The sequence below is a fragment of the Cervus canadensis genome, chromosome 13, assembly GCF_019320065.1.
Source record: "Cervus canadensis isolate Bull #8, Minnesota chromosome 13, ASM1932006v1, whole genome shotgun sequence".
NCBI lineage: Eukaryota > Metazoa > Chordata > Mammalia > Artiodactyla > Cervidae > Cervus > Cervus canadensis.
Genome location: NC_057398.1, coordinates 29,849,382 through 29,876,162, shown reverse-complemented (window position 1 = coordinate 29,876,162; position 26,781 = coordinate 29,849,382). Strand labels below are relative to the sequence as shown.

Below are 26,781 nucleotides of genomic sequence, written 5' to 3'. Positions count from 1 at the left end.
GATTGTGTCTGCTGTCACCCCTCCGCTGGCACTGGGACTTATTTTCAATGCCTCCGTTTCCCGTGCCCCGCCTGTCACTGGCTGTAGGTAAGTATACCCTCCGAGCACAGCCCCGCCCCCAACCAGACAAAAGTGCGCTGGCCTCCTCTGTCCCCGAGAAAGGAAGCCGGCCTTTTCAGGGGCAGTGAATGGGGCCCCTCACTTAGGCCGCATTATACCCGGGCCTTCATTTCCCCTCTCCTCTTTCCTGCATTCAGGGGGGTTCTGACTTCAACTAATTCGATAACAATCCCGCCGGGCCTTCCCAGCTCCCAACTCAGGAGCACATTGTCTGGGGCGCAGCCTCCCCCCAAGCCGGGGCCGCGCTCCAATTAGCCAACTGCTGGGCCTCTGTCCCTCCCCGCTCCTCCCTGCCGGCCGTCCATTTTTAACCACTTCCTTTTGAACTGGACTCCCGAGGGCCCTCGGGGAAGAGTGCAGTGACGGGTCGGCCGACCCGGGCTCAGGTCGCACTCGTCTGAAACCAGAAGACTGGGCAGTAGCAGGCAGCCCCCACCGCACTGGCTCACCCCACACTGTCCTCAGGGGACTCGAGGGACTCCAGGCAGCCAAGGCCCAGATGCTCCTGCAGCGGCAGTGCTGTCTCGGGGCTACAGGGCTCTTTGGGATCTCAGACAGCTTTGGTCCTGATGACCACGTCCTTCGGAAGTCTCCACGTGACGTCTGTTACCCCGGAGCCAGTTTCTTCTGCTTGAAAAAAAGCGTTCTCGGGCTTGCAGGGAGCCACCTTCCCTCAGGTTTTCTCGGTTGCAGGTTCACCAAGCTCATGCACACACTCACACACGCACACACACAACAGGGTGCAGATAAGGAGGGGTTTCGAAGAGCAGTCAACCCAGTCCTGATGTTTCTGTCACTGGTTTTATCTTTGAATGAAAGATATTGGAACTGGCTAAAAATGCTGACCCTGGGAAGGTCTCTGATGACTCTGACTTGGGTTCTCAAGGTTGTCACCAACTAAACCACTCCTGGGTCCCCACCCTGCATGCCCCCCCAATTGAGGCAGCCTCCTCTTGGTGTCCTATGACACCTGGCCAGTAGGTCTCAGGTGCCAGCATCCACACAGGGACACAGGACCAGGTATGTACCTGGCTGCCACCCACGGGCTCCTGCCACCCACAGCACCTGCGAATGACACAGCCTGGGTGTGTGAGAGTCTGTGACAGGTTGAACTGTGTCCCCCACTCTTCCTATGCTGGAGCCCTAATCCTTAGCGCCTCCTAATGTGACCTGAGGTGGAAATAGCACCTGACAGATGTAATCAGTTAAGATGAGGCCATACAAGGGCAGGTGGGCCTCTAACCTGATATAACTGATGTCCTTCCAGAAAGGGACACAGACATGCCCACGCCCACAGAGAGAGCCCCCGTGGACATAGGCAAAGATCTTGGGCTGATATGTGGATAAGCCAAAGATATATCTGGCCAACCGCCAAGGTCCGGAGAGAGGCCTGGGACAGATTCCACCTCCCTCCCCCAGGGGCTACATACTTGAGGTCTCCAGCCTCCAGACTCTGAGAGTGAACATCCGAGCGCAGCCGCCCCATCACTGATGCTTTGCAGGTGACTCTGGGTGCAGTAGCAGATTCTTCCAGTTTCCAGTATCCATTTGACCAATTTGTCATTGTTCAGTTGCTCAGTTGCGTCCGACTCCCTGCGACCTCATAGACTATAGCACGCCAGGCTTCCCTGTCCTTCACTATCTCCCAGAGTTTGCTGAAACTCATCTCCAATCAGTCAGTGACACCATCTTCTCCTCTGTCATCCCCTTCTTCTTTTACCTTCAATCTTTCCCAGCATCAGGGTCTTTTCCAATGAGTTGGCTCTTTGCATTGGAGCTTCAGTTTCAGCATCAGTCCTTTCAATGAATATTCAGGGTTGATTTCCTTTAGAATTGACTGGTTTGATCTCCTTGCTGTCCAAGAGACTCTCAAGAGTCTTCTCCAGCACCACAGTTTGAAAATAATTCGACCAATGTCTTCCTCTAAATTGGCCAATTTGAAAACCGCCACTGAGCAAGAATTCACCAAGGCCACATTGGCAGGCACGCTGTGATTGTCGAAGTCTTTGTGCACTAAATCCCGTGTCTGAGGATTTGGGTGGGACTGTCTGAGGGATGCCCCCTCGCCCCTGTGTGACTTCCTGGAGAAACACGGGAAACAAACCAGGATGCAGCTCTCTGCACCACTCAGGAGGGGGCCGGCAGGGAGTCTGGCTGCGTTTGTTCCCATGTGTCTCTGTGGCTTCAAGGCCAGGGAACTCATCAGAGATGAGAAGGCTGTCTAGGGGCAGACCTCCTGCGAGGAGAGACCACGGCCGGGTGCTGCGGCAGGAGCCACCTGAGGGCCCCACGTTGACCCTTCAGTTCAGAGGATGTGCCAGCCTTGACTACCATGGGGAGCAGACTTAACAGGAATATGTAAAGTCAAAGGTTGCCATGTGGGGCTCACACAACTTGACCTATGTTTTGAAAGTATCGAAAATATGGTGATAGTGGTTTAATCACTAAGTGATGTCAAACTCTTGTGACCCCATGGACTGTAGTCCACCAGGCTCCTCTGTTCCAGGGGATTCTCCGGGCAAGAATACTGGCGTGGATTGCCACTTCCTTCTCCAGGGGATCTTCCCGACCCAGGGATCAAACCTGCATCTCCTGCACTGCAGATGGATTCTTTACTACTGTGACACTGGGGAAGCCCCACTGAAGATAAGCATTTCTAGTCTCCAAGTGGACATTAGAGAAAGGGGCATTTGTGTCCTCCAGAGAGGCATTTGAGAGGTCATGAAGACTCATGTGCACTTCAGCTCATGGTGGAAAAACAGAAACGATTCTGGGGGGAAATTTCAACCACTAGGTTGTGGGTGGAAGGATGTCCAGTGAAAAATTATCCACTCTTTCCCCCCAGATCCAGCAAAGAAATCTCTCCCCAGCATTTCATTTCCCTATCTCTTAGGGTTGAAATGACAGCTGCCTTCAGGACAATTCTCTTGAACACTCGCTTAACAAGTGAAGAAACAGGGGTGGCTACTTGGGTCTCTGTCCACTCTCTGGTCCCCCAGCCCCTGTGACACAAACATCTTAGTAACCTGTACATTGCCTCTCAGAAAGCCTCACGAATTTATCTGATGTTTAAAAGGAACAAACAAAGAAAGGCTGGAAGTGGCCATTCTAACCCTCGCCTGCTCAGTGTTAATGGGGGTGATACCGCCCTGATAACGGCATGGCAGGTCCTGCCTGTCCTGGGGTTTCAAAGGTGCTTTCAGATAAAGGATCCAAGAACAGCCCTGACACCCGGGGTGCCAGGCAACCGGTGGGGCGGCCTTGCCAGCCTCTCCCCAAGTCTACCGAATTCTCCCAGTGTCTCCCAGGGTCGTCCCACATCTCTCTAAGTCTCCCCAAGTCTAGAATCCCTCAGCATGAGACACGCCTCCATTTCCTGAAAACAAACCCCAGGTTGGGAGCAGGACTCTGATGTCCTAGGGGGCAGTTGCTCTATCAGTAACCTCAGCTGCTCTTCCCAAGACTCAGTTTTCTCTTCTGTAAAATAGGAGGAACATCCCCCCAGGTGGTGATGTGCAGGGCCAGATAACACCCCCAGGGGAGCCACCTAGAGGGGCCATGTACCCTGAGACCAACGTCAGCTGCTGGAGGGGCAAAGCCTGGACCCTTAAAGGCTACTGCCTCTGAGGACCGTGATGGTCTTGTGTAGCTGGGTGGCTGCCCCAGGAAGTGTTCTCTCTCCCTGAAGCAGGGGCATCTGCAAAGCTTTCCTGATCTCCAACCTCTGATCCAGAGGCGCAGGGCACTGGCAGGGGCCAGGGGGACTTAGGACAGTCATGCCCCAGGGGGCAGTGGGCCCCTCAATGCCCTGCCTGGTGGACGTGTAATGTCTGTGGGCCTGGGCAGGGACAGCTAAAGCAGAAAGCCAGAGGTGCTGGATCCGCGCTACGGGCTGGACCCCAGGCCTGCAAAGGAGGGAATCCTCTGGGTCTGTCGGCTCAGTAAAGGTGGAGGCAAGGCGGGGAGAAGCGCTGACCCAGAGCAGGACGCTGCCCATCCCAGGATGTCTGGCTAGAGAATCTGTCTCCTCTGTCCAGGCTAGGAGGACCCACTGGGATGCTGGGAGTGGCCCAAGGACCATGCAGTCCTGGATGGGGAGTGAGAGCCCCATGTCCACAGCCTGCCCTGGGCCCACTGGCCCACTGCCTGGGGGACCCCATCCTTAATGTATTTTAGATTCCAAGGGGGATTAAATAAGGAGGTCAATCCTAGACAGACCCTCAAAAGTCAGGGATTCTGGTGCTGTCTGTGGGCTGTCAGTGGGTCGTGGGTTCCCGAGGGAGCCTGTCGGGTCAGGGCCTGACAGGGACTGTGTGTCTGTCTGAGTGAAGCAAGTGTGGGTGACGGCAGGGACCCAGGCCTGGGAGGGCGGCACAGGGAACTAGCAACTCCACTGCCCTCGGTCCTGCGATGACCTTTGAGGGCCTGTTGCTCCAAGGGGCCATTCCTCGTCTGTCCTCAGGGCTGACTCAGAAGCTCGTGATGACCAGTGTCCGAACCAGGGATTGGTCCCCAGGGCTACTGGGTGTGCGGGGCAGGCAGCAGAGGCTCTGGAAGCCTAGCTGGCCCAGCAATCTTCGGACAGGCGGGGCCCAGACTGGGCTGCCCCCAGAATGTCTAGGTCAGTCCCTCTCAGTCCGGCGCTCATGACCTCCATCCCCAGACGAGCTTTCAAGTCAGGACCACATGAGTCATCCCCACCAGAGCAGGCTTTACAGATGAGGGAAGTGCCCCTCCTGCAGTCCTGTGATGGCAGCAGTGGAGTCTGAAGAGTTTTTATCAAAATGCAAAATGGACTCCTTTTCCATCTCCCTCCTCAAACAAAGGCAACAAGATTCATGCTTCCCGAGCCACCTGCTCACCTCACTCAGGCCCTCATCCCTGATGTCCTCCTCTTCCTCTTATTCTTCCTCCTGCCCTTCCTCCTCTTCCATCCCCCCCAGCCTTTCATCCATCACTCACTCTCTCCCGTCCACTACAGGGTCAGGACTGAAGTCTGTGCCAAATGGCTGCAGGCGGCATCTCCTGGTAGGGTATTTGGAGCCAGTAAAAGGACAAGATGGTGGAGCCTCTGGGCGGTCATCTCCCGGAGGATTTTCCTCCCCGAGCCACTGGTCAGGCTGGCCCAGGGCAGGACAAGCACCCCAACCTCCACTGCGTCTTCAGGGGAGTCAGCACACTGTCAGGGAGACCCGAGCTTGTTCAGATCCCAGGGGCGAACTCGTGGTCTCTTCTTAGTGTTGTGTTTTGTCGCTCAGTCGTGTCTCACTCTCTGTGACCCCATGGACTGTAGCCCACCAGGCTCCTCTGCCCATGGAATTCTTCAAGCAAGAATACTGAAGTGGGTTGCCATGCCTTCCTCCAGGGGATCATTCTGACCCAGGAATCAAACCTGAGTCTCCTGCAGTCTCAGTCCAACTGAGCTACCAGGGAAGTTCAGTCTCTTCTTAACCCTGAGTCTAAAGTCAAGCCTCCGATAGAGGGCTTCAGTGGGTCCACAGAGACTCCAGCCACATCCAGGGCGACTTTGGCAGGTGAGCTGAGCCTGCCCTCCACCTTGGCTCAGGGGCTGCCAAGAGTAACTCTGCTCCTGGGAGGCCCCTGCTCCAGCGCTCCCGAGAGGCCCCAGGTTGCACAGCTGCACAACAAGAGGGGACCCCTCAGAGCCTGGGCAGTCATCACCGGGGGGTCCCTGCTGCAAAGACAGGGGAAGAGAGAAAGCCGAGGGGGCCCATCTCTAGTTTAGGGGTGTCTGACACCCCAGGACCTACCACCTGTACCAAGGAGTTCCAGAGCTCAGCCCCCACTGACCCTGAGGACCTGAACCTCCAGTCTCTCGGGGTGGTGGGGAGAGAGGATGTGGGGCTGAAGCCTGGACCCCTGAGGGTGCCAGTCACCTCTGAAAGCTCAGACTTGAGACGGGGTCCACCGTGGTCTTTCCAAGAAGATGGTGCAGGGCAGGAGTTGTGGGCAGCCCTGGATGGCAAGTGCGTCTCCCCACTCCTCCTCCCTTCTTGGGTCAGGGCTTCAGTGCCCTCGTGCAGGGTGGGGACCCTCTCCAGAGCCTACCAGCCCCCACCGACAGCACCTTTGGGCACCCTCACGACTTCTCAATTTCCCACCAGCACCCTCTTCATGGCCTTGACCGCCTATCTGGTCACTGTGGCTGCTGCCCTCCAGGGTGTCCTGCTGCTGTCGTCACCATCATCCCTGCCTGCAGGGGCCCAGGGCCTGCCCATGGGGAAGGGAGTCTAGGACTGGAAGAGGAGAAAGAGGCTTCATGCTGCGGAAGCCACCCCTCTGGCCAGCACCTGCAGCAGCACACCAGGGACCTCCCTGCAGAGGTGCCCACCAGCAGTGAGTCGGGGCAGGTGGCACGCCTTCCAGTGTCCCTGGGCTCAGCCAGCTCACTTGGCTGAAAGAAGGGGCACAGCTGGGCTGGGGTCACACACGCTGCTTGGGTCCTGGGGTTTTTCACGCATATGAGGCTCATTATGGTCCATCCACGAGCTGTTCCCATGTGACCCAAGCTCCAGGAGCCAAGGCAACTAGAACCTTCTAGAAACACTTTCCTGGGAAGGGCCTCTGCCCCAAAGCACCACCCATGTTGATTCTTGTGGTATCTGGCCTGGGAGAGACCTCTCCTTCCAGCTTCTTGCTGAGCTGGCCCAATGCCAGGAGGCCGTCTGGGGTCCGTGGGGCAAACCTGTGAGCCGCTGCAAAGCTCAGAGGCCAGCCTGGAGGCTCCAGAGATGCAGGCCACTTCATCAGCATCATTGCCACTTATGTCCAGCCTGCCTAGGCTTGGTCCACAGGTTTTACTTTGGCCCTGAAGGAGGTCAGGGCAGGGGACATGGCCACCTTGCCCAGGCCCAGCAACCGCAGGCCCCACCCTCTTTGGTGAGTGCCGCCCCTCCCCAGAGCCACGCACAGCTCTGTCCCCATAGACCCCAAGGGGCCTCGGAGGACGAAGCAGCCGGGCGTCCTAATCCCCGTCCACCCCCGCCTGGCAGCGCTCTCCCAGGCCTCTGCTGCGCGCCAGGCTGAAAGGAAGGCTGATAAATGAGTCTGGAGGGAAACAAGGCTGCTTCTACTTGTAAAAGGTCATTGCGACTTTGTTCTGGGTGAGGGTTTATCTCCGCCGCCACAGGGACAGACAATGCCTCAGGCCTAAATGGCAGAAATCTTAGCTCCGCTCCTGAAATGGCTGTGCTGATAAGCCAGAATGGACTTGAGAGAGATCTGAATGGGCAAGGAGGGGATGGAGGTATTTCTGAACATGATTGAACAGGGACGACACAATGGGATGTGCAATTAGACTGGGCATTAGCCCAGGAGGCAGGGACGCAGCCTGAAAGCCAGGCAAGGTACTTCCCGCGGCCCACTGGGGGCTGGTGATCCCAGCCCCGCGCTGCCTGGCCAGGAAGAGGGGTGCGCAGCTGGGACAGAAGGGCAGGATGCGGCACATGCACACCCTGGGCGCTGCCCCAGAGGCCGGTGCCTCTCTTCAAGCCACTGCCTGGAAACACAGCATCATGTGTCGCAGGTAGCTGGGCACACAGGTGAGCAGGGACCAGCACGCTGACTTCTGAGTGATGACAGGGCATCCTGTCTCAGCATCTTCCCACCCCAAGGAGGAGACACCACCACCTACACCAACGGGCATCCCATCGGCTGACTTGAAATATCACCTTTAGATCATTTTGCTCTCTGTGTTCTAAACAATGTGAAGGCAGGCAGGGGCCACCATGCGCCAGGACGCTGACTCTGACTGTTCCTGTGGGGCCTCCTGCCATGCGCCCAGGCTGACCTCTCACACGCAAAGGGCGTCCTGGCATGACCTGGCCTCCATCAGAGCAAACCCAGCCACATCTCAGTGTCCTGTGGGCCCAAGAGCAGAGGAAGCAGCATGCCAGCCCCGGACAGAGCAGGAGAGGACGTCCTGCAGGGGACCTCCGGCGGCCACTGCCCCTCGACAGGCGGGGAGTGGCTGGGTCACCCTGGTTTCTGGCTGAGCCGAAGTGGCCTGTGACATGATGAGAGCGCATTCCTAACCTGGAGGTGACCAGCCCACAAAAATTCTCACCTCGAGAGAAACTCTGATAAGCAGGCCTGGCGGGTAGGTCCACACCCTGTCCCATGACCCAGGGAGACCTTTTATGGCCTGCGAGGCCTGGGATGTTCATCTGACCAGCAGGGAGGGAGGGAGTGGATGACAGGCTGGCCAAGTCCATGCTGGGGGTCCTGGGGGAGCTGCCTGGCCAGTAGCTGCCCACACTCAGAGGGGCCGCCCTCCAGCCCGTTATACTCTATGAGAGGCCGCTGCTGGGAAAGTACTTGACATAATCTTTCCGTGTAAATGAGAGATGCTGCAGATGCCTCAGTCTCAGCAGGTAGGTCACACCACACGCTTCCTGAAGGCAGGGTCAGCCTGGAGAAGGCGCGGCCACAGGCGGCCCAGGCAAAGCCTGAGAGCTACCCTGGCTGGGCCGGCAGTGCAGGTGCAGAGAGAGGAGGCCAAGGGCTATGTCTAGACCACTCCCTGCCTTACTGGTCCCATTCCCCTGGAGGAGCTGAGGCCTGGACAGAGTGTTGGGGATAGAGTGCCCACGTGGGCTGGGGGCTGCTCTAACTTCTAGGGAGGAGTCAGGGGGCTGCCCAGTCCCTGGTCTCAGCACATGCTGTCTGCATGAACTGCAGAGTCAAGAGGCAGGGCTGAAGGAAGCTGCCTGAGGGTCCCTTGCCTGGTCTCTTGCCCCTGTGCCAAACTAACTACCCTATGATCCTGCGGGACCCCCTTCCGTCTCTAGGGCTTGGACCTTCCACCTGCACAGTGAAGGTGAGAAATGATGATGTCCCAAGTAATCTCCAGGCATGACATGGACAGTTGGTGTCTGGGCCCTCCCCCCAACCTTGACCATCACTGCTATACCCTTGGTTGCGGGGGGTCTTGTTGCTTGTCAGTTTCCAGGCGGCTACCCACCCAAGGAGAGCCATGCTAACAGCTAGCTATATGGTGGGGGTGGGATCCTTCTGGAGCCCCTTCCCCAGCCTCTGTTGCTGCCCAAAGGTCCTTCTGGAGGACAGTGGGGCAGCCAGACTGTTCCTGGCTCTGGGGTCCAGCAGTGGTGGGACACACAGGGTGGGTGGGTGGGGTGCAGGTAGATACAAGTGAAGCCTCTTTCTCTGGGCTTCCACCCATAAATGGAGAACTCCTAGTGCCCCCTCTTCCACTGCTAATTAGAATGCAGATTCCTGGGGACCCCCATCAGGAATTCTAATCCACTAGGTAAGGGTGGGGCTTCCCTGATAGTTTAGATGGTAAAGAATCTGCCTGCAGTGCAAGAGACCTGGGTTTGACCCCTGGGTCAGGAAGAGCCTCTGGAGAAGGAAATGGCAACCCACTCCAGTATTCTCACCTGGAGAATTCCAGGGACAGAGGAGCCTGATGGGCTACAGACCATGGGATCGCAAAGAGTCAGACATGACTGAGTGACTCACACACACACACACACACACACACACACACACACACACACAGGTCAGGATGGGGCCCTGAACCTGCATTTTGAAGGCACCTGAAGATTTCTCAACACAATCACTTGAGAACCGTAGCTCCACGGGATCCAAGCCTGAGGCAAACAGGTGAAAAAGATTTCCTTTCGGATGGGGGGCGGCATCTGGATTTTGTGCCTCACAGACTGACCTTCTGGGACGGGGTCCCCACAGATCCTGCTTGAACTGAACACGTCTCCCACCAACCAGGCTCCTGGCACCTTGGGACCATCTCAGAATCCTGGCTCCAGCAAGGCTGAAGGCTGTCTCTGGGATCCGGAGAATTTCACAGTGGGGCACTCAGGGGGTAGGCATTAATGCCTGCCAGTCTCCAATGCAGTCCACGGGGCTGGGGCACGGGATATAATCACAGACAGAATGAGAATCACGAATCAGAAAGAGCCTGGCATGGCTGGCATGTGCATACAGCAGGTGCCTAATGAATGCCAGGGCTTCCCTATTGTCCACGCTCCTGGCCTGGTCAGCCTGCCCCGGCCTCACCAGTCCTGACCAGCACAGGGAGGGTGCCTTTGTCATGATCCCTGAATGTGTGACCCCACTTCCCTTAAAGATAAAAGTTTTAGGGGCAGAAGAGGAGACAGAGCACCAGCAGGAAGGGTGAGCCCGGAGATGAGAACATCATCCCCTCCATCTTCCTTCCCCTCACTTCCTTCTGACAACCTGAGGCTAGTCCACATCTCTGGTTCACAAGCAGCCATTCTGGGGTGAGGATGGGCTTGTTGTCACTGGTGTGTATGTGTGTGTGTGTGTGTGTGTGTGTGTGAGAGAGAGAGAGATGAGGATGGTGAAATACCATTTAAGAAGTTGGTATTCATGGACGTCTCTTGAATATGAAAAGAAAATATTTATTTCCTTTTTCGCTTGTGAATCAGAATGCTCTATTTAAAGAAAGTACCCTCTGCTGGACTGTGGCTGAGTTATTACCCCTTAAGGAAATAAAGAAGAACTACCAGGGAGGTATTCTTAGTCATTCTCTGTCCTTTTTCCGAAAATTCCTTATATACCCGCGCCTCGGAGCTGGGCCGAAGATAGTGCAGGGTTTCATGGCATTCTTGGGCTAAAAACGTCTGGACCTGATGTCATGGTGCTTGGGAGAGATGGCAGAGAAGCTGCGCTGGGAGCGGTTCCTGGGGAAACGAGATGGCGCAGGCCTCTTTGTCCCCCACCCCTCCGCCCCAGCGCTCCCAGGCCGCCTCCCACTCGGCCCTGTTCCCACAGGATGGCCCCCCTTGTCGAATCCGGGTTCCTATCTGACGGCCCGAGAAGAGGTTCCCAGACCTGTTAACCATCCAGGTGTTGTTTCCATGGGTGTGAATGTTCATTGAGCGGTGACTTACGACTTTGGACGCTTTCTGAATATACATGATGCCTCCTAAACACATCCAGAAAATCACTATGGAAAGAGAAAAGCCCTGCCATGTTGCTAGGCCTAAAATAAACCCCAGACAGCGCAGAAGCAGAGTCAGTGTCAGGGGTGAATTAGCCGGCCAGGCAGAGGAGGGCAGAGTACAGACAGCCTCCGGGCTCCCAGTCCCTGGGGAGTGGGATGCGCCCAGGAAGGTCCCAGTGTGCATTCTGGTGCTACGGGAAAGGACAGGCAAGGACGGGGACCAAGAACACCAGGCCCTGCGAGTGAGACCATCGGACCAGCAGGAGGCCCAGTCTTTGGAGCTGAAACCAGTCCTGGCCCCCTGTGCCAGCCTGGCCACAGTACTTTCCCGCACGGCTGGAATTCCAAGAGTAAACACAACACGATGGTCTAAGAGTGAAATAAAAAGGAGCAAGGTGCACCCCCACCCCGGGCATGTCAGCAAGAGCACACACCGTGACAGCTTTAGGGTGAAGGATGCATAGAAATGCTGGAGTGTGGTCCCTGCAGGAAATGTGTGTGGAAGAGTGTGGAAGTGTGCGTGTGCATCACAGAGCGTGGCCGCCTGCACTCGGGCCACAGCATGCCTCTGGGACAAGCTGTCAGGTTACCCTCAGCGACCCATGGCAAACCATCCCCCTCACCTCCCTGGACCCCCCAGCGGAGGGAGCACAGCGGGAGAAGGGTGGTGGTCCTCTCCGAAACCTCTGCTCCGTCAGTGCTCCTAGCTGTCCCCTCCTGCCAGGGCCCCTAACACAGATGCTGCAGGCCTGAAAGGATCTCCCTCTCTCTCTTTCCAGACTGGCTGCTCTCACCCACACAGCACATTCTAAGTTCCTGGGAGCTTTCACAAACCCAGGGAGGGTTGTTGGAACTTCTGGTTCAAAAACCAAGACCGTCCCGGACAGACACACACAGCTGGTCCCTCCATCTGGCCAAAGTCTGGCATATCTGGGGTGGGGTCTAGGGACCTGTATTTCTGATGCTCTGGAGGTTTTGGTATGAGACCCACTGACAGAGATCTCTGCTCTCAGGTCTCAGATGCCCTGGAAACACCTGAAGGACAGTCCTGACCTTCAAGTACCAGCTGTCACATTTTTCTCTGCAAACTTGGCAGCTGGCCGTTGTTCAGCGTCAGGGCTTGCCCCTCCTCCCAGGCTAGGTGAACTTCCTCTCGGAGTCACCTGGAATGCCGGAAGGGGCTGCTCGGCCCAGCTTTCCTCTCTTGCTGTTCTAGGACTGTGGATCCATCCACAGGGCTGGCCAGGGCTGAAAGCACCCAGATCCTGAGCCTGCTGATGATTCTGGGGTGCAGAGGAGGTGTCCATTGGCTGAGCAGCAGCTCCGCTTCCACAGGGGCTGCTGGTGATGAAACATCCGCGAGTCCAGACTCGCCGCTGGCCACTGCTGGTGTTTCTTCTGGAGGATGGACATTTCCTTCCTGAATCCTGGGGAATGGCTGTTCTGGCTGCGGTGCTGCTCATGGTCTTGTCCCTCTGGGGGCCAGACAGGAGCCCACAGCACCAGGAGGTGAAGGCAGGAGGGGGCAGAGCACCGAGAGGTCAATGCAGGGGGCGTGGCACTGGGAAGCTCATGCTTCTGGGGCACCAGGGGTGTCCAGTTCGTCTAGGTGATGAGTCAAGCATGCACATTTGTCTCTAGGTGGCCGGGGTTTCTTGTTCGGTCATTACATAGCAGGAACTAGAGCGGCTTGAAGCCCATTCCCAGGAGCCTCAGGAACTCTGTCCCAGGGAGAAGTGGCTGCTTCATTGTAGCAGGAATATTGACTTGATGGCCTGAGGGGCAGGGAGCCTTGGGGTGTTTGAGAGTCCGTGCTGACATCTGTGGCCAGTTCAGCAGGAAAGAGGACAGGGTCCTTGAGGACAGAGTGTAAGTGCAGAAGAAAGAAGAGGGGGCCTGTTCCCCACGGGGATCAGGGGCTCAGTTGCAGTCTGGTTGCAGTCTTGGGGTGCCCACCTGACCCCCAGCCAGGCTTGGGCAGGTGTTAGGGGCCGAGCACAGAGGCCAGACCCCCAAGAACACCTGCCGCTCTATCTGTCTCAGTGAATGTGATCTCAGCCCTTAGACCTGGAAAAGCGTCCTGGGTCCTCAGATCTCCATGCCACATGTTTATGGATGTGTCACGAGCCTTGGGAAACCCCACCATATCCTGTCCTTGAGATGTTAGAGGCCAAGCTCCCACTGTGTTGACACCCTGAGTCGCAGGGAATACACACCCCACTGGGCTTCATCGTCTTCCTGCCACTTTGGACCAAAAACAGACCTTCAGCTCCTCCTTAATTTAAGGACACATGGCCCCAGCTTGGAAGAGGAAGATTTTTCTAAAAATATATATATGTAGGGGGACCAGTGGGCACAAGCAGAGCTCACTTCCTCAACCCCATGCCCTTCTTCAAGGTCAGGGGTTCTGGATCAACACTCAGTCTCACATTCACAACAGTGTCTCAGAATCTAAGCATGCAGAGCTGGGTACCAGCCATGGCCTGGAACATCCCTACCTGGCATCTCTGGATGTTCTGGCAGCCCGTGGTCCACAGGGGTGGCCAGAAGGTCCTGCCCTCACCAGAGCCATCCAGGGGGAGCGGAGACCCCAGAGGTGCCGGCTTGGGGACCGCGTGACTATAGCCCTGGAGAGACAGGGCAGCCTTTCCCCTGTGACCCTGGAACTTCCCACAGTCCCTGGGCCAGACACAGACGTTTGTTGATTGAGCAAATGAACATGTGTATTAATATTCAGGAACCACGGCCAAAAGGATGAGGTAATCCACTCTAGTAAATTCTTCAGATAATTGAAACCCCATCAATTCACGTTAACATTTTCCACCAGCTCCTTAAACAGAGGCAGACGTGTTTGTTTTTTTTTTTTGACGGACGATGCCTGAGTGTCGGTTACAGGCTGGGCAGCGCGCTGGGCACCAGAGAGCCCGTTTTCTGGGGGAGACGAGAAGAGCCGGGAGCTTTCAATGTGCAAATGGCTCCCGCGCCTCCCTTTGGGGGCCTGTGCGGCCGCCCCAACCTGAGCACAGCTGCGGGGCCCCGCCTTGGGGCAGGTGGCACCTCGGAGGAGCGGGTTCCACAGCCGGTTCCCTCGGGCCTGCCACTCGCAGCCATCTCTTAATTAGCAAAATAAACAGCACAATGATAAATGTCATGATTTACTCAACAAATGATCAAAATCATTGTTTTTCAGACCCCGGGGCAATAGAATGCAATCACGAGGTGATTTATTCTGGAGGGTGAGTGGTGGCTGTGTCAGCGGGCAGGCTGTGTCTAGGGGGGAGGGGCCGGGAGTCCTGGGCAGGGGACAGACACCTCCCTTTGAAATGGAGCCCGGGGAGCTGTGTTCCATGCACCCCACGCTCCTGTCTGTGTCCAAGGACACGGCTGCCAGGTCTGGGTGCACGGAGAGCAGAGTTGTGCTTTTTTTCCAAAATGAGGGACTCACTCCTGGCCTCCCCCAGAACACCCAGGGTCAGGGTGGGGGGAATGTTTAGAATCATCGAATGTTCCCGACGCCCATGTGAAGACAAAGCAGGTGAACAGCAGGAGGAGGATACCCAGCCACGGGGCCAACCCATGCCTTCCTGTTTCATTGAAGTAAAATTCCTGCACAAGCCAAGATGCTCCTGCTACCTTGACCCTGAAAGGTGCGAAGTCACTCACGCCACCCCAGCAGGGACAGAAATGTTTTTGTCAGAAGGGCTGAGTCACCAGAAACCTCACCACAGAAAGAGAACATGATGTGGGACCCTTGAATTTCAGTTCAGTGGAATGGTCCAGAACAGGAATTCTGTTCTCCCAGTAGAAAGAAAATTGTTTCAGTGAAGTCCCAAAATGACAGTAAGAATCATCGGTTTGACCTTTATTTTGAGCCTGTCCTCCGAGGAACACCCGCCCTGTGTCTGCAAGGGGATCTCCCTGGATCCTCCTCTCCTGCTGCACCCCCAGACCAGACCCCGTGGGAGCAACCACACTCTGAGCCAGGCTAGGACACAAGCCCTGCTGCCACCCACCGCCCCTTGGGGATCCAGAACCTTCCTGGCTCCTTCTCGGAGCTGCTTTGCCATCTCTGCTAGAAGATGATCTGTTCATCTTCAAGGACTGAATGCCATGTAAACTGTAGTCACATCAAATCACACTGACTGATGAAGCTCAAGTACCACGGTGACACTGAGCAACAACACATACAACACTCAGGACCGGATTGTCGGCCTGCGGTTGCTGTCTCTGGGCCCTGCCGCGACGGGCCTCAGTCTGCCTGGTGTCCCCAGCCAGGACGCTCAGACACACGCTTTGCTAGTGATCGTCTTTGTCCCCAGCCCTGCATGGGGACGAGCAGACCACAGGCCCAGGGCGGGCATTTGCAGGGTTCAAGGACACAGTCAGCCGCCTCACTCGGGACTCGGGGCTCCTCTGGAGGCCCCTCTGCTGTCCAGAGCCATGGAAAGGTCTAGACTCTGGAGCCTGGGTTCTCCACTCCTGGTCTGGACCCTGTTTGCAGCAGAGTGAAGGCAAGGACCATGCCTGCCCTTCAAGGGCAGTGAGGCCCACTGTCACCGTGAAGAGGACATAGGAACCAAGTGACACAGCGGTCTCCTGTTTGGGGACATAAGTGAGGCTGTTTGACTTCCGCCCAGAGATCCAGGGAGCTAAATTGATTTCAGGCCAAAGCAGGTTCACCGTGGGTTTTGGGGTGCCCGATTCTGCTCTTGGGGCTTGACCATGACTACAGCAACACCAACAGCTGCTCATGACTGTGTTGGAGAGGACAGGATAGGCGACCAGGAAGCCCAGAGATGGCCCCAGAGCAGGTGGTCAGGCCTGAACTCACCAAGGAGACAAGGCCAGGCAAGTCACACAGTGCATCTGGAACATGACATGAGGATGTGGATGCAGCACAAACACCTGCCAGGGCCGGCAGGAAAGGTGGTGGTCAGGTCTCGGCCCCGGAATCAAGGCGCTGCCTGGGGTGGGGCAGGAGGCACCTTGGAGGGGAGCGATCCTGCACGTACACAGAGGACAAATATCACAAAGTCAACAGGCGCCAGGTAGATAACAGCACTACCCGTACCAGGCCCGGCACCCGGGGCGGCAGTGATACGGGCCGTTTCTTTAAAATTAGAGCAAACAGAGGCCTGCATCTGAGCCGATGAGAATCAGGTCACCTCAAGGTCATCCATCACGCTACATGCGGGGTTCATTTACCCTCCAACATCTGAAGCTGTCTCCTAATTCAGTAGTCCGGGCCCTTCCAAGCACATCACACAAACCCCTAAATTCCTCCTGAAAATAGCCAGGTGGGAAGTATAGGACAGGCCATCCTACAGCCCAAGCCACTTACTGGTCACATCATGTGAACACACTCTTCTCGGCCCAGCGAGGGCAACCCTGTGGGTCTCTGAAGAGCACATGAGCTGCCCCCAAGAGGGCCTTACCTCCCAACTCCTCACTTTGCTCCCTCCCACCTGTTCTGCAGGTGACGCGACCTTGGGAGGCACACACACAGAGTCAGCCACCTGGGGACAGCAGGGGACAGACAGGCCGGTTCACACAGTACAATTGTGGCCTCTACCACTCAGCTGTGGTGAATTCTGGCATGCCTGCTCCTTCATCCATCTGGTCAACCCACTGCCCCTCTACACCTTCAAAGTCATCCACAGAGCTTGGGCTGTCAGCTGGCACCTAGTAGGGGGCTTCTGTGCCCCCTGATGTCCATACCTCATGTACTACCACAAACCCACCTGCAGGAGAATCAGGGGATCCAGTGTTTGGGGTGCCCCCATGTCCTCCCTTGTGAAGGGAATGGGGGTCTCAGGTCTGCAGTACTACCACTAGCACATGACTCAGCCAGACTCTGTGAGACCCTTTCAGAGGGTTTCAAAAGCTGATGGACCGGACTGGGGGGGATGTTCAAGGGGGGATGTTCAAGGGCTGCTGAGGGTCCCCTGGGGGTTGCTCAAGGGTCATGCACTGTGCACCCCGAGTCTTCAGGGAGCAGTGATGTCCCCAAGAGCAGCCTTCTAGATGGTAAAGACTCATCAGAGGGCAAAGATGAGTCACCCCTCTCTGTCCACAGACCCTGAGAGACACACCTGTCCCACACAGCATGGGAACTTTTCCAAAGCCAACGAGCAGTTGGGGGAGTTGGTCCCCTCAAGCCCCACCACCCTGAACCACTGGCAGGGGCACAGCTGCCGGCCCCACAGGGCCCTCTTCCCTCCTTGGACAGCTCTCCCCTTCCCAGCTCTGACCACCATCCGAACACTTCTGCAAGTGGTGAAACACCCAGGAGGAATCTGGGTTGGCACTTGTGTTTTCCATCCAGGCAGGGTTCCTGCCCAAAATACTGCTGCACGCTGGCTCTGTGGGGCCTGCAGAGAGGTCAGGACCAGAGGGGAGTGTGCTTTCGTGGGGCCCTGGTCCTTAGGAGACCACCTTGAAAGCCCCCTGAACTGGGGCGCAGTGTCCCTCATGGTCAGAGCAGGATGCTTCCGAAGGAAAGGCCCTTTCACGACTGTCAACCCCCCACCCCCTACCTAATCAGCCTCCCTCTCCAGGTCACACATAGCCTCCAGGACTGCTGAGCCAGGCCTGGATCATCAGGGAAATCAAAACCACAAGACTCTCCTCTCTGCCCCTGCTAATCTGAGAAGTGCAGGCTCCTCTTAGGGAGCTGGCTGACCCGGGCAGACCAGCAGGCGGCCCAGGGCATGGATGCGCCTGGGGCATCTGGGGCAGTGTGGCCACCAGACACGTGCTGCTCTGGGGAGAGTTGGGCCCCAATCTGAGGACTTTCCCGGGAGCAAAGACCTTGTTCTGGGAGACTCCCATCAATCCTCAAGGTCCTGCTGAGATGGCAGCCTTAGCATCTAAGATCCAGACGGAAGCTTGAGGGGTTTAAGACATGAGCTCATTAAAGACACATTTCCGGGAAGAGAGCGGGTGAGGCGGACGGGGGCCGCCCAGCGTCCACTAGGCCTCTGGTGTTTTTGGAGTCGCGTCATACAAGCCACGGGATAAAATAAGCCTGGGAAATTCAGCACTCTCTGCGACCCAGCCTCCCGCCTCAGGCAGCACCGTCAACCCGGCTTTATAAATAGATGGACCGCGAGACAAACGGCCGCCATCAATCACGCGCGCACGGCAGGGCTCACCTCCCATCCGAAGTCCGCCTCGTTCAGCGTGGCCCGGGGCGCCACCATGTATGGGCCGAACCGCTCCCCCACCTCCATCTTCTTCTTGGCCCAGATGCCCAGGCCGGCGCCGGGGATGGAGGACTCACGGAGCTCGAACCCCGGGGGGATGCGGATGTCCTCGGGGATGTAGACCGGGGCCTCGTATGGCGAGCCTTCCTTGGGTGTGGGGAAGGGGGACGGCGGCCCCATGGGGATGGGGGACATGATGCTGTCCTCGGTCTCGTCCTCCGCGCTCTCGCCCGCCAGCAGGTCGGGGTCCGGCCCGTACATGTTATTTACAATGTCGCCGTCACCTGGAGGAGACAACACAGAGTCAGCCTGTGTAGCTCCGCTTCCCGGGGCCCGAGTTTTGGGACCGCCTGGGGCAGGGGACGGAAGAGAAACAAGGGCCAGCCACCCCCCACTACCTGGGAGGCGCAGCCTCTGCTAGGGGCTCCCAGGGGGAGGTTCCAGCAACACTCGGGCAACAACACAGACCCCTTGGGTCAGCAGAGTTCTCCCCAGGTTCCCAAAGCCCCTGGCAATGACTGAGGACATCCTGCATTAGGAAAGGAGGGGCACCCACGCTCCATGCGATGGGGGCAGCGGGGAACGCAGACACTCTGGGGGGCCCCACCCTGGGCTGGTGATGAGGCATTCATTCTGGAACCAGTTTGTGTCTGCAGCCTTGGAAATCAGGGAATGGGGCAAGTCCCAAGATCTTGGGGGGACTCAGAAATTGAGTTATGTGAAATCTGGGCTGCTCTGGGAAGGGGGTGAAGTGGGGGTGCGCTGGGGCTGGGGTGGGTTCCTAGAAGTTCCCTGACTACTTAATGGCAGGTTAGGACAGAGGCCTGCTGAGTCATGAACTTGGGAGCCCTGGGAGGGGGGCAGATCACGGGACTGAGCAAAAGGGTCTCCAGCTTGTCTGTCCGGTGTGGCCCTTTCTTTGGGGTCCAGCCTAGGAGGCAGTTGTCCCCAAAACAGTGCCGCCTAGAAGTTCACTTGAGGGTGGCCCTGAGGCACAGAAGAGGTAATAAAGAGTGGGCGGGGCGAATGAACTGGTCAAACAGCTGGAAAACCAGCTTCACTCCTGGCATTGACCTTAGCACGGCAAACAGGAAGGCTGGGGGGTGAGGATCCCACCAATGTGAACCCCCAGGCATCCCAAGGGGAGCAACACGTGAGAGGATCAACAAACGTGGTCCAGCCGCACAACAGGCTGTTCATATTAACATAGCTGAAGAAGATCGACCTCACAGGGGCAACACAGGCGAGCCTCGCGAGTGTCACACCAAGTGAAGGAGGCCAGCCGCAAAAGGCCACGAGTCCTAAGATTCCATTTATGCTGAATGTATGGACAAAAGACAGACCCATAGAGACAGGACCCATGATGGTGGGGTAGGGGTGAATGGTTGGTGGACCCAGGGCCTCCTCTGGGAGATGAAAATGTTTTGGAACCAGACAAAGGTGGCCAGCGTGCCCCTGAACGGTACACTTTAAAATGGTCCATTTTCATGTGAGGTGGATCTCACTCGTACGATTAAAGAACTCAGAGAAGAGAGACAGGAGGAGGGGGCTGGGGGTGGGAGGCGTGGCAGGAGAGCTGCTCCCTGCTCAGAGTCTGCTGACCTCTGATCCGGAAGCTTCCGCCCTCCTTCTGGGACTTGAAAACCTCAGAGAGCGACCCAAACACTGTGGTCACTCTGGCTCTCGTCTTGCGTTCCCCTCCCCGCTCCCTGACATCAGAGGGTGGAAGGGATGTCTCCAGGGAGACAGGAACTTCGGGGTCCTCACGCTGACTCAAACTGATCCGCGGGAGAAATCACAAAATGTTTCTTTTCAAAAGAAACCAAAGTCTTAAAAAATGATGGGGATAACATTTATTTAATTTAGCAGCATTCACAGAAGTAATTATTATGTTTTAAGTGGCCAACGGTTCCTTTTTAACTGACTTGTAGGATACTTTCAAAAATGCAACGACAGAACAGCAGCTGGTGCGCACCCATCCCAAGGACCCAAGACTGCTGAGCATTGAAAGATCACCCCCGGCCCTTCCCGGGGTGCATACACCAAGGTGAATTGGGAGGAGTAATTAACGTGCCACCTTATTATGTGACCCGGTGACTGCACGGAGCTCCAGCAGACTTGGGTGGGACACCCCCCCACCCGGGACACCCCCCCACCCAGGGTCTGATGCCTTTGCGTCCAGCTGGTGAGGAGCCCAGCCCCTCTTGTGAAGGCGCTTGGCAGAAAGGAGGACCTGTTCCTATCCATGCATGTCCATCTCAGGGCTCTTTTTTGTTTTTCTGGGTGGTTTTTCTTTTTTTCTGTTTGAATTCTACTTCCCCAAACTCCTCACCTACTGGAGGAAAATCAACGCTTGAAGGGCATGTTTAATTTACTGGCCGAGCAAACAGCTTAGGAGAGAAGGCGGTGTTTCCTGCTGATTAAAGGAAAGCTGTGCATTGCCCGCCTCCCACCCTCTGCGGTCACCGGGGTTAAGTGATTGCCTGGAGCCACCAGGAAAGCCCAGGTCTCGTTCGGCTGCCCCATAGCCAGCGGGGATGGTGGGGAGGCTCTTTTTTTGGACATGGCTGAGAGGAGGCCTAAGGGTGCAGAGAAAACACCTGGAGAATAGTAGATGAACTGAACAGCCCCCAAGGCCCCTCAGGAAGCAGAAGGCTGCCGGGACGCTGCTGAAGCCTGTGTGGGACGAGCACAGACTGTCCTCCCCTGAGGTCCCTGAGCAGCGGGGAGGCTGGATGGAAAGGCCCAGAGCCCCGGCCAGGCTGTTCTCAGGACCACCAGCCCCTGGTGGTCGAGGAGCCCCTCAGCCCCGGGCTGGCAGGTATTTCCAGGGAGGGGGTGTCATTGCCCCTGGCCCCTGCCCCCTGCTACCCAGGCCTCTGACCACTGGCCCATTCCCAGCCCACGCTCTCTGGAAGGGCCGGAGGCAGTGCCAAGAGCAGGAGCTTTTTATGACCTTGGCATCTAGGCTGGGCAGCAGTGTGTTATTCACTCGTCAGGGGACTGAAGTCCTTCACTGGGGTTTTGCGGTTGTTTTAGGCTCAGGGTTCATGACTGAGTCCAGAAATCCCAAAGTTTCTCCCAGGAGATCAACCCAAATAATAAAAGCAGGGAGGAGAGGAGAAGAGAAGGTGCAGGCAGCATCAGGAAGAAGAGGAGAGCCACAGAGGATCCACGGCCACAGTGGTGAAGCCACAAGGCACCTGCCGTGGGGCCGGGTCCCAGCCAGGGCGCCGGGCCCTGAGCAAACTTCATGCCGAAACCCAGTTTGGAGCTTGTCTGCCCCTCTCATCCAGATCCCTGAGGGCACTCCTCCCCACCCAGGAGCCCCATCCAAACACCAACCCATGGCCAGGATTTCAGGGTCTGGAGAGAGAGGAGGCCCCCAGTGAGCAGGTTATGCCCGACTGGCCAAGGCAGAGGGTCCTTCTTGTACCATCCCTAGGGGGCTGATGGCCCTGCCATGGCCAAACAAACAGCATCCTAAGTGGGGGGTGATTAGGGTGAAAAGACCTCTGGCCCTTCCCTGATTCCGTAGCTCCTGGCTGCTCGTAACCCGGGACTCAGCAGATTTAAGCCTTGACCTGCAGCCAGGGGGAGCATGAGGGGGGCTTCTCTGAGTCGGTATGAGGGGATGTTTTTCTCCTGTTCCTCCTTCACTGAGGGGCAGGGTTTGGAGGAGAAGCCATGAAACCACACAGGGCGCTGGGAGGCTGTGGGCCGCCCCCTGGAGCCGGGAGTGAGAGAGTGTGTGTGCATACAGGTGAGCACATGTGAGTGTGCATATGTGTAACAGCAGGTGTGTGTGTTGAGCGTGTAAACGGAAGCAATGAGTCCTGAGCAGCAGGCCTGAGGCCACCTCAGTCAGAGACTTGCCTTTGCATGGTCCTGTGGTGGAAGGGCATGGCTGCCTCCGTGCAGAGACCCTGAAAAGAAGGGAGGAGAAAGCCCCTCTGTGGGGGCCCTGTCTCCCTCCAGCACAAGGCAGTCCCCACCATGGGCTGGGAGGTGCCCAGGGTCACCCTGCTGCAGCCTGCTGAGAGGCCAGCTGTCACGTGTTTCTTAGGAGAGTGGCTGTTATTAGAAGATGCTTCTTGAAAACCTGGGGGCTCCCTCCAGTGCAGGAGTGAGCTAAGACCCCACCTTTAAGTGGTTCACCGAGGGGTGCAGACTCCTGGAGGTGAGTGGGGGCTAAAGGCAATCAATCGATCTACCCCAATCTGGAGTTTCCCGAGGCTCCTCGGGTCACCTTGGACCCTGAAATCTGATGGAGGTGTCTACGTGGTCTCTCAGGAGGTGGGGGGGGGGAGCAGGGAGGCCAGTCCTGAAGAGCACATGCAGGTCAGGGCCTTGAAACTAGCCTAGCTTATCCTCCTGACCCCCAGGACACGGGGTCACATCACTCTCCTCCAGAGCCAGGGAGCGCAGAGCAGAGGGACCCACACCCCAGGAACATGCTCCCTGCGCCCAGGCACCAGGGCCCGGATCCCAGCTCCAAGCCTGGCAGGCTGCCCCCCAACACTGCCCCGGTCCAGGCAGGCCTTCTCATTTGGGGGGTGCTCACACCACCCCACAGCCACCAGAACAGAGGTGCCAGGAACAAGGGACTGTGTGCCCAGAGGAAGCCATCTGGGCCCAGCAGTAAGCTCTGCCCACGCTGGCCAGGCCTCACCCCACAAATGCCGCAGAGCTTCGTCCCTTCCAGCACATGCTGTGAGACCCTCCTTTCCTCACGCAAAAGAGAAACACACTCCATGCAAACAGTAAGCACAGGCAACACTTTGGGGTAAAACTGAAAATGCATCCAGGTCTGGGTTTCCTTTCTGGTTCAATTGTGTCTCACCCTCATCTCTTAGAAGTGGGTGTGTGAACATCACAGGAGGGCAGACTGGCTGCAGAGGCTCCAGCAGGGTGCCCTGAGGGCCCGGCTTGCAGGATGAGGCGGCTTGGCTGGCTCCCCACAGAGCTGGCCCATCCAGCAATGATCTTGGGGTCGGTGGGTAAAAAGCAAATTGTCTTCAGCCAACTTGATCTTGACTGGGATCGAGAGGTGCCACTGCCCCCCCACAGGACAGAAGAGATCCTTACACAAAGGGGGAAAGGAGACCCTGAGACCCCCGTGAGCCAAGCCACCTGGAAAGGGGACTCAGGACACCACTGTTGTGCCGTGCTAGTGGCCAAGCTGGACCCGGAGCTTGGTCAGCTCACGGAGCCCTGACGGGGAGGTCAGTCCGCAGCAGGCAGACTCCACCCAGGCCCCACGCGGTCATTGCACTGTCAGTCCTCAGCTTTCACTGTTCCCTGTGGGCCTGGGCTGCTCGGCCCTGCACAGTGGGACAACACAGGCCAGGCAGCCACCTGCCTCCTGGTTGCAGTCTGAGGCCCTCCCTGCCCTGTGCCACCAGCCAGTCACCCCACAGACCCCAGGCCTGGAGGCCCCTGGTCACCCCAAAAACCCCAGCCCCGGAAGCCCCACCCCTTCTCAGGCCTCAGAGTCAACAGGGCTGCCTCCTGGGTTCATCCTCAGAGGAGGACCCTGTAGCCTGGCCTGGGTTGGCCCCTCTGCCATCAGCCAGCCACCCTGAAAGTGGCCAGGTCCATGGAGCTGACCCCTTCTGCATGTACATTAGAATAACCACACTCTCCCTGGGCAGCAAGGTGACACATGCTGGGGTGTGGTGTGATGGCCGGGCCCAGGCTCTGGTGGCTCCCCCAAAGCTCTTGGCACTCCACTCCTCCCTCCAAGAACACATCTGGGGCTGAAGTTTGTTAGCGACTTCTTCCTCAGCCAGGGACAGGCCCAGGTCAGATCAGGCCCACTCATATACTTTGCAAGCTGCCCCATTCCTGGAGCCCCACCAGGCATAGCACAGACCCTGAGCCGGGAGCTCCCAGCAGTGCTGCACCCCATGACCTCTGAACCAGACAAATCCACAGAGCTCCTCTTGGAGGATCGGGAGTTCCCATGGGAGACCCAGCAGCCTGCCCACCGGCAAAGACCTAACCTGGGTCCCATGGTACTGCATACAAGGACATGTGGGGACTGGGTGTTGACAGTGTTAGCTGCTCAGTCGCGTCCGGCTTTGTGACCCCAAGGCTTCTCTGGTTACAGGATTTCTCAGACAACTGGAGTGGGGTGCCATTCCCTTCTCCAGGGGATTGAACCCTGGTCTCCCGCACTGTGGGCAGATTCTTTACTGTCTGAGCCACCAGGGGACTGGGTGCTGAGGGGCATTTCCTGTGTCACACAGAGTGAGGTTGAAGGTAAATTGAACTGAGCTAGAAACTAACCTCAGGTGTAGCCCCTTGTGTGAAGGAGCCCAGGTACATTTAGGAGACAGTGACAGACCCCAAATGTCACTGGAGATAAGATCATATGCCATGGTGTCCAGCGAGAGGTCAGGACCAGGGTTCCAGGGAGCTCTGCACCCAGAGCTGCCCAAGGAACTCAGACTGGCTGGGATGGCCCCCAGAGCACTGCCAGAAAGGACAAGTCCGTCTGAAAGGCAAGTCACTGGCAGCAGGGGACACGCCCTCTGAGCATCTACACTGCCTATTGACACCAGGGTGCAGAGCAGAGCAGCCATGGTGCAGACCTGCAGGTTCCTGACAGGAGCCAGCTGAGTGGGCTGGGCAGGGGAAAGGTGAGAAGAAAGGTGGACACAGCCTGGATTTGGGAGGCTTTCTGCCCTTCTAGCTCAGGGGTCGCAAAGCAGGGTCCCCAGACCAGTGGCACTGGCATCCCACCCCGGGCACTTCTACAGCTGCAATTCCTGGGCCCCTCCGGAGACCTGCTTGATCTGAACCTGAGGGGGGCTGGGCCAGCTGAGTGCAAGAACCACTGTGGGGGCAGTGTGTCTGAAGTGCCCAAATAACTAGGGGGTATCTGGGGAGACAGGACTCAGCCCCAGGGGAGCCAGTCTCCTTAAACACTCCAGGAGCTCACCCTGGAGATCTAGACCAGTGCACACCCACACAGCCCCATCTCATTCATCCCTGACCCATTTTGTTGTTCAGTTGTTAAGACATGTCTGACTCTTTGCAACCCCATGGCCTTCAGACTGTTCCTCTGTCCTACACTATCTCCTGGGTGAGTTTGCTCAAGTTCATGTCCATTGAGTCGATTATGCCACCCAACTGTCTCATCCTCTGCCATCCCCCTTTCAATCTTTCCCAGCATCAGGGTCTTTTCCAATGAGTTGGCTCTTTGCATCAGATGGCCAAAGTATTGGAGTTGCCCATTGCAAGCAACCAAAACTGTGCCCCTCAGCAGGAGAAGCACGATCATCCCCACGATCCCGTCCAGACTACACCTGACTGTTTCCATCAGAAGCACTTGAAGGAGGAAAATTCTGTTAAAATGGCCCATCCCGGCAGAGCTCGTCCCTGTCTGGTCCGTTCCACCCTCGTGCTCCCCACCAGGCAGGGCAGGAAGGTGGGGGTTTGCCAAGAGCTTCCCAAGGACAGAGCAAAAGCCTCCCCTTGCCCGGCCTGTAGAGTAGCCTCCAGAGGGTCAGCCCCAGACCTGGCCGCTTGCTTTTATTAACGAGTTTTTTGGATAAAAGAGAACATGAGCCTTCCCCCTTTTCCTGGCATTGCTGGCAGGGACAGGACCCATGCACTGTCCAGGAAACACTCTGACGCATTTCAGTGAGACCTGGCCGGGCCTCTCAGGTCTTCTCAACAGAATCCTCCTACACAGAGGCCGGCAGACATGGGCCGCAGACCCGCAGGAAGAGCCCTCCCCAGGATCTGCATGGGCTCAGGTCTGAAGTCCCCGTGATATCAACCAACAGCAAGGACCCCAGACCACAGCCACTCCCGGGAACGGGAGGGCTGGGGCACAGTCATATCCCACCCCCTCCAAGGCCAGCTCGAGGTCTGAATGTCCAAGTAGAGATCAGTTTTACCAGGCCTATCAAAAGCAGTATTTAAAAGTTGCTGTTCAAAAAAAAATTTTTTTTAACTAAAGTTATTGTTCAGCTCAATTTATCAAAGGAACGTGGTAGTCGAGGTGAAGTCGAACAGAGAACAGATCTGAGGCTTTGGGAAGCACATCCCTGGTCAGCTGCCCAATTCGAGGACTGTCTTGGGAGGCTGGGAAAGCAATGGGGGAACCTCAGGTGGGCCTGGTCCAAATGCTGTCTGCTCCTTGGTTCTGCCGGCCTGTGTGTGCTGGGTGCTGACGGGCCCCAGGGAAGACACACCAGCAATATGATTGCTCTAATTCCTGTGACACCCATCCTCACATCATGGAAGGGAAGCTCAGGAAGCAATGAATTGCTCAAGGCCACATGGCGAGTCAGGGCAGAGCTAGGAGCTGATTAGAGTCTCGAGCATATCATACAGCTCTAGTGATCCACTGCAATGAGAAAACACCTTAAAAAGTGTCCAGCCTTTAGTGATGGCTTCCCTTGTGTCCATAAAATGAACAGGTAAATTTATGAGTGGATGGTTGGGTTAGTGGATGGGTAGATGAGTAGATAAGCA

The 26,781-nt window shown here is 56.9% G+C and overlaps 1 protein-coding gene across 3 annotated transcripts in view; it reads right to left on the bottom strand.

Moving 5' to 3' along the window:
• The window catches only part of PRDM16 (PR/SET domain 16), a 338,468-nt gene that overhangs the window by 215,428 nt on the left and 96,259 nt on the right, over window positions 1-26,781 (bottom strand). For all 3 annotated transcript variants that reach the window (XM_043485212.1, XM_043485215.1, XM_043485213.1), the window contains exon 2: window positions 18,241-18,575. In XM_043485212.1, the coding sequence (XP_043341147.1) occupies window positions 18,241-18,575 (335 nt within the window). The remainder of the gene's footprint in view (window positions 1-18,240; window positions 18,576-26,781) is intronic.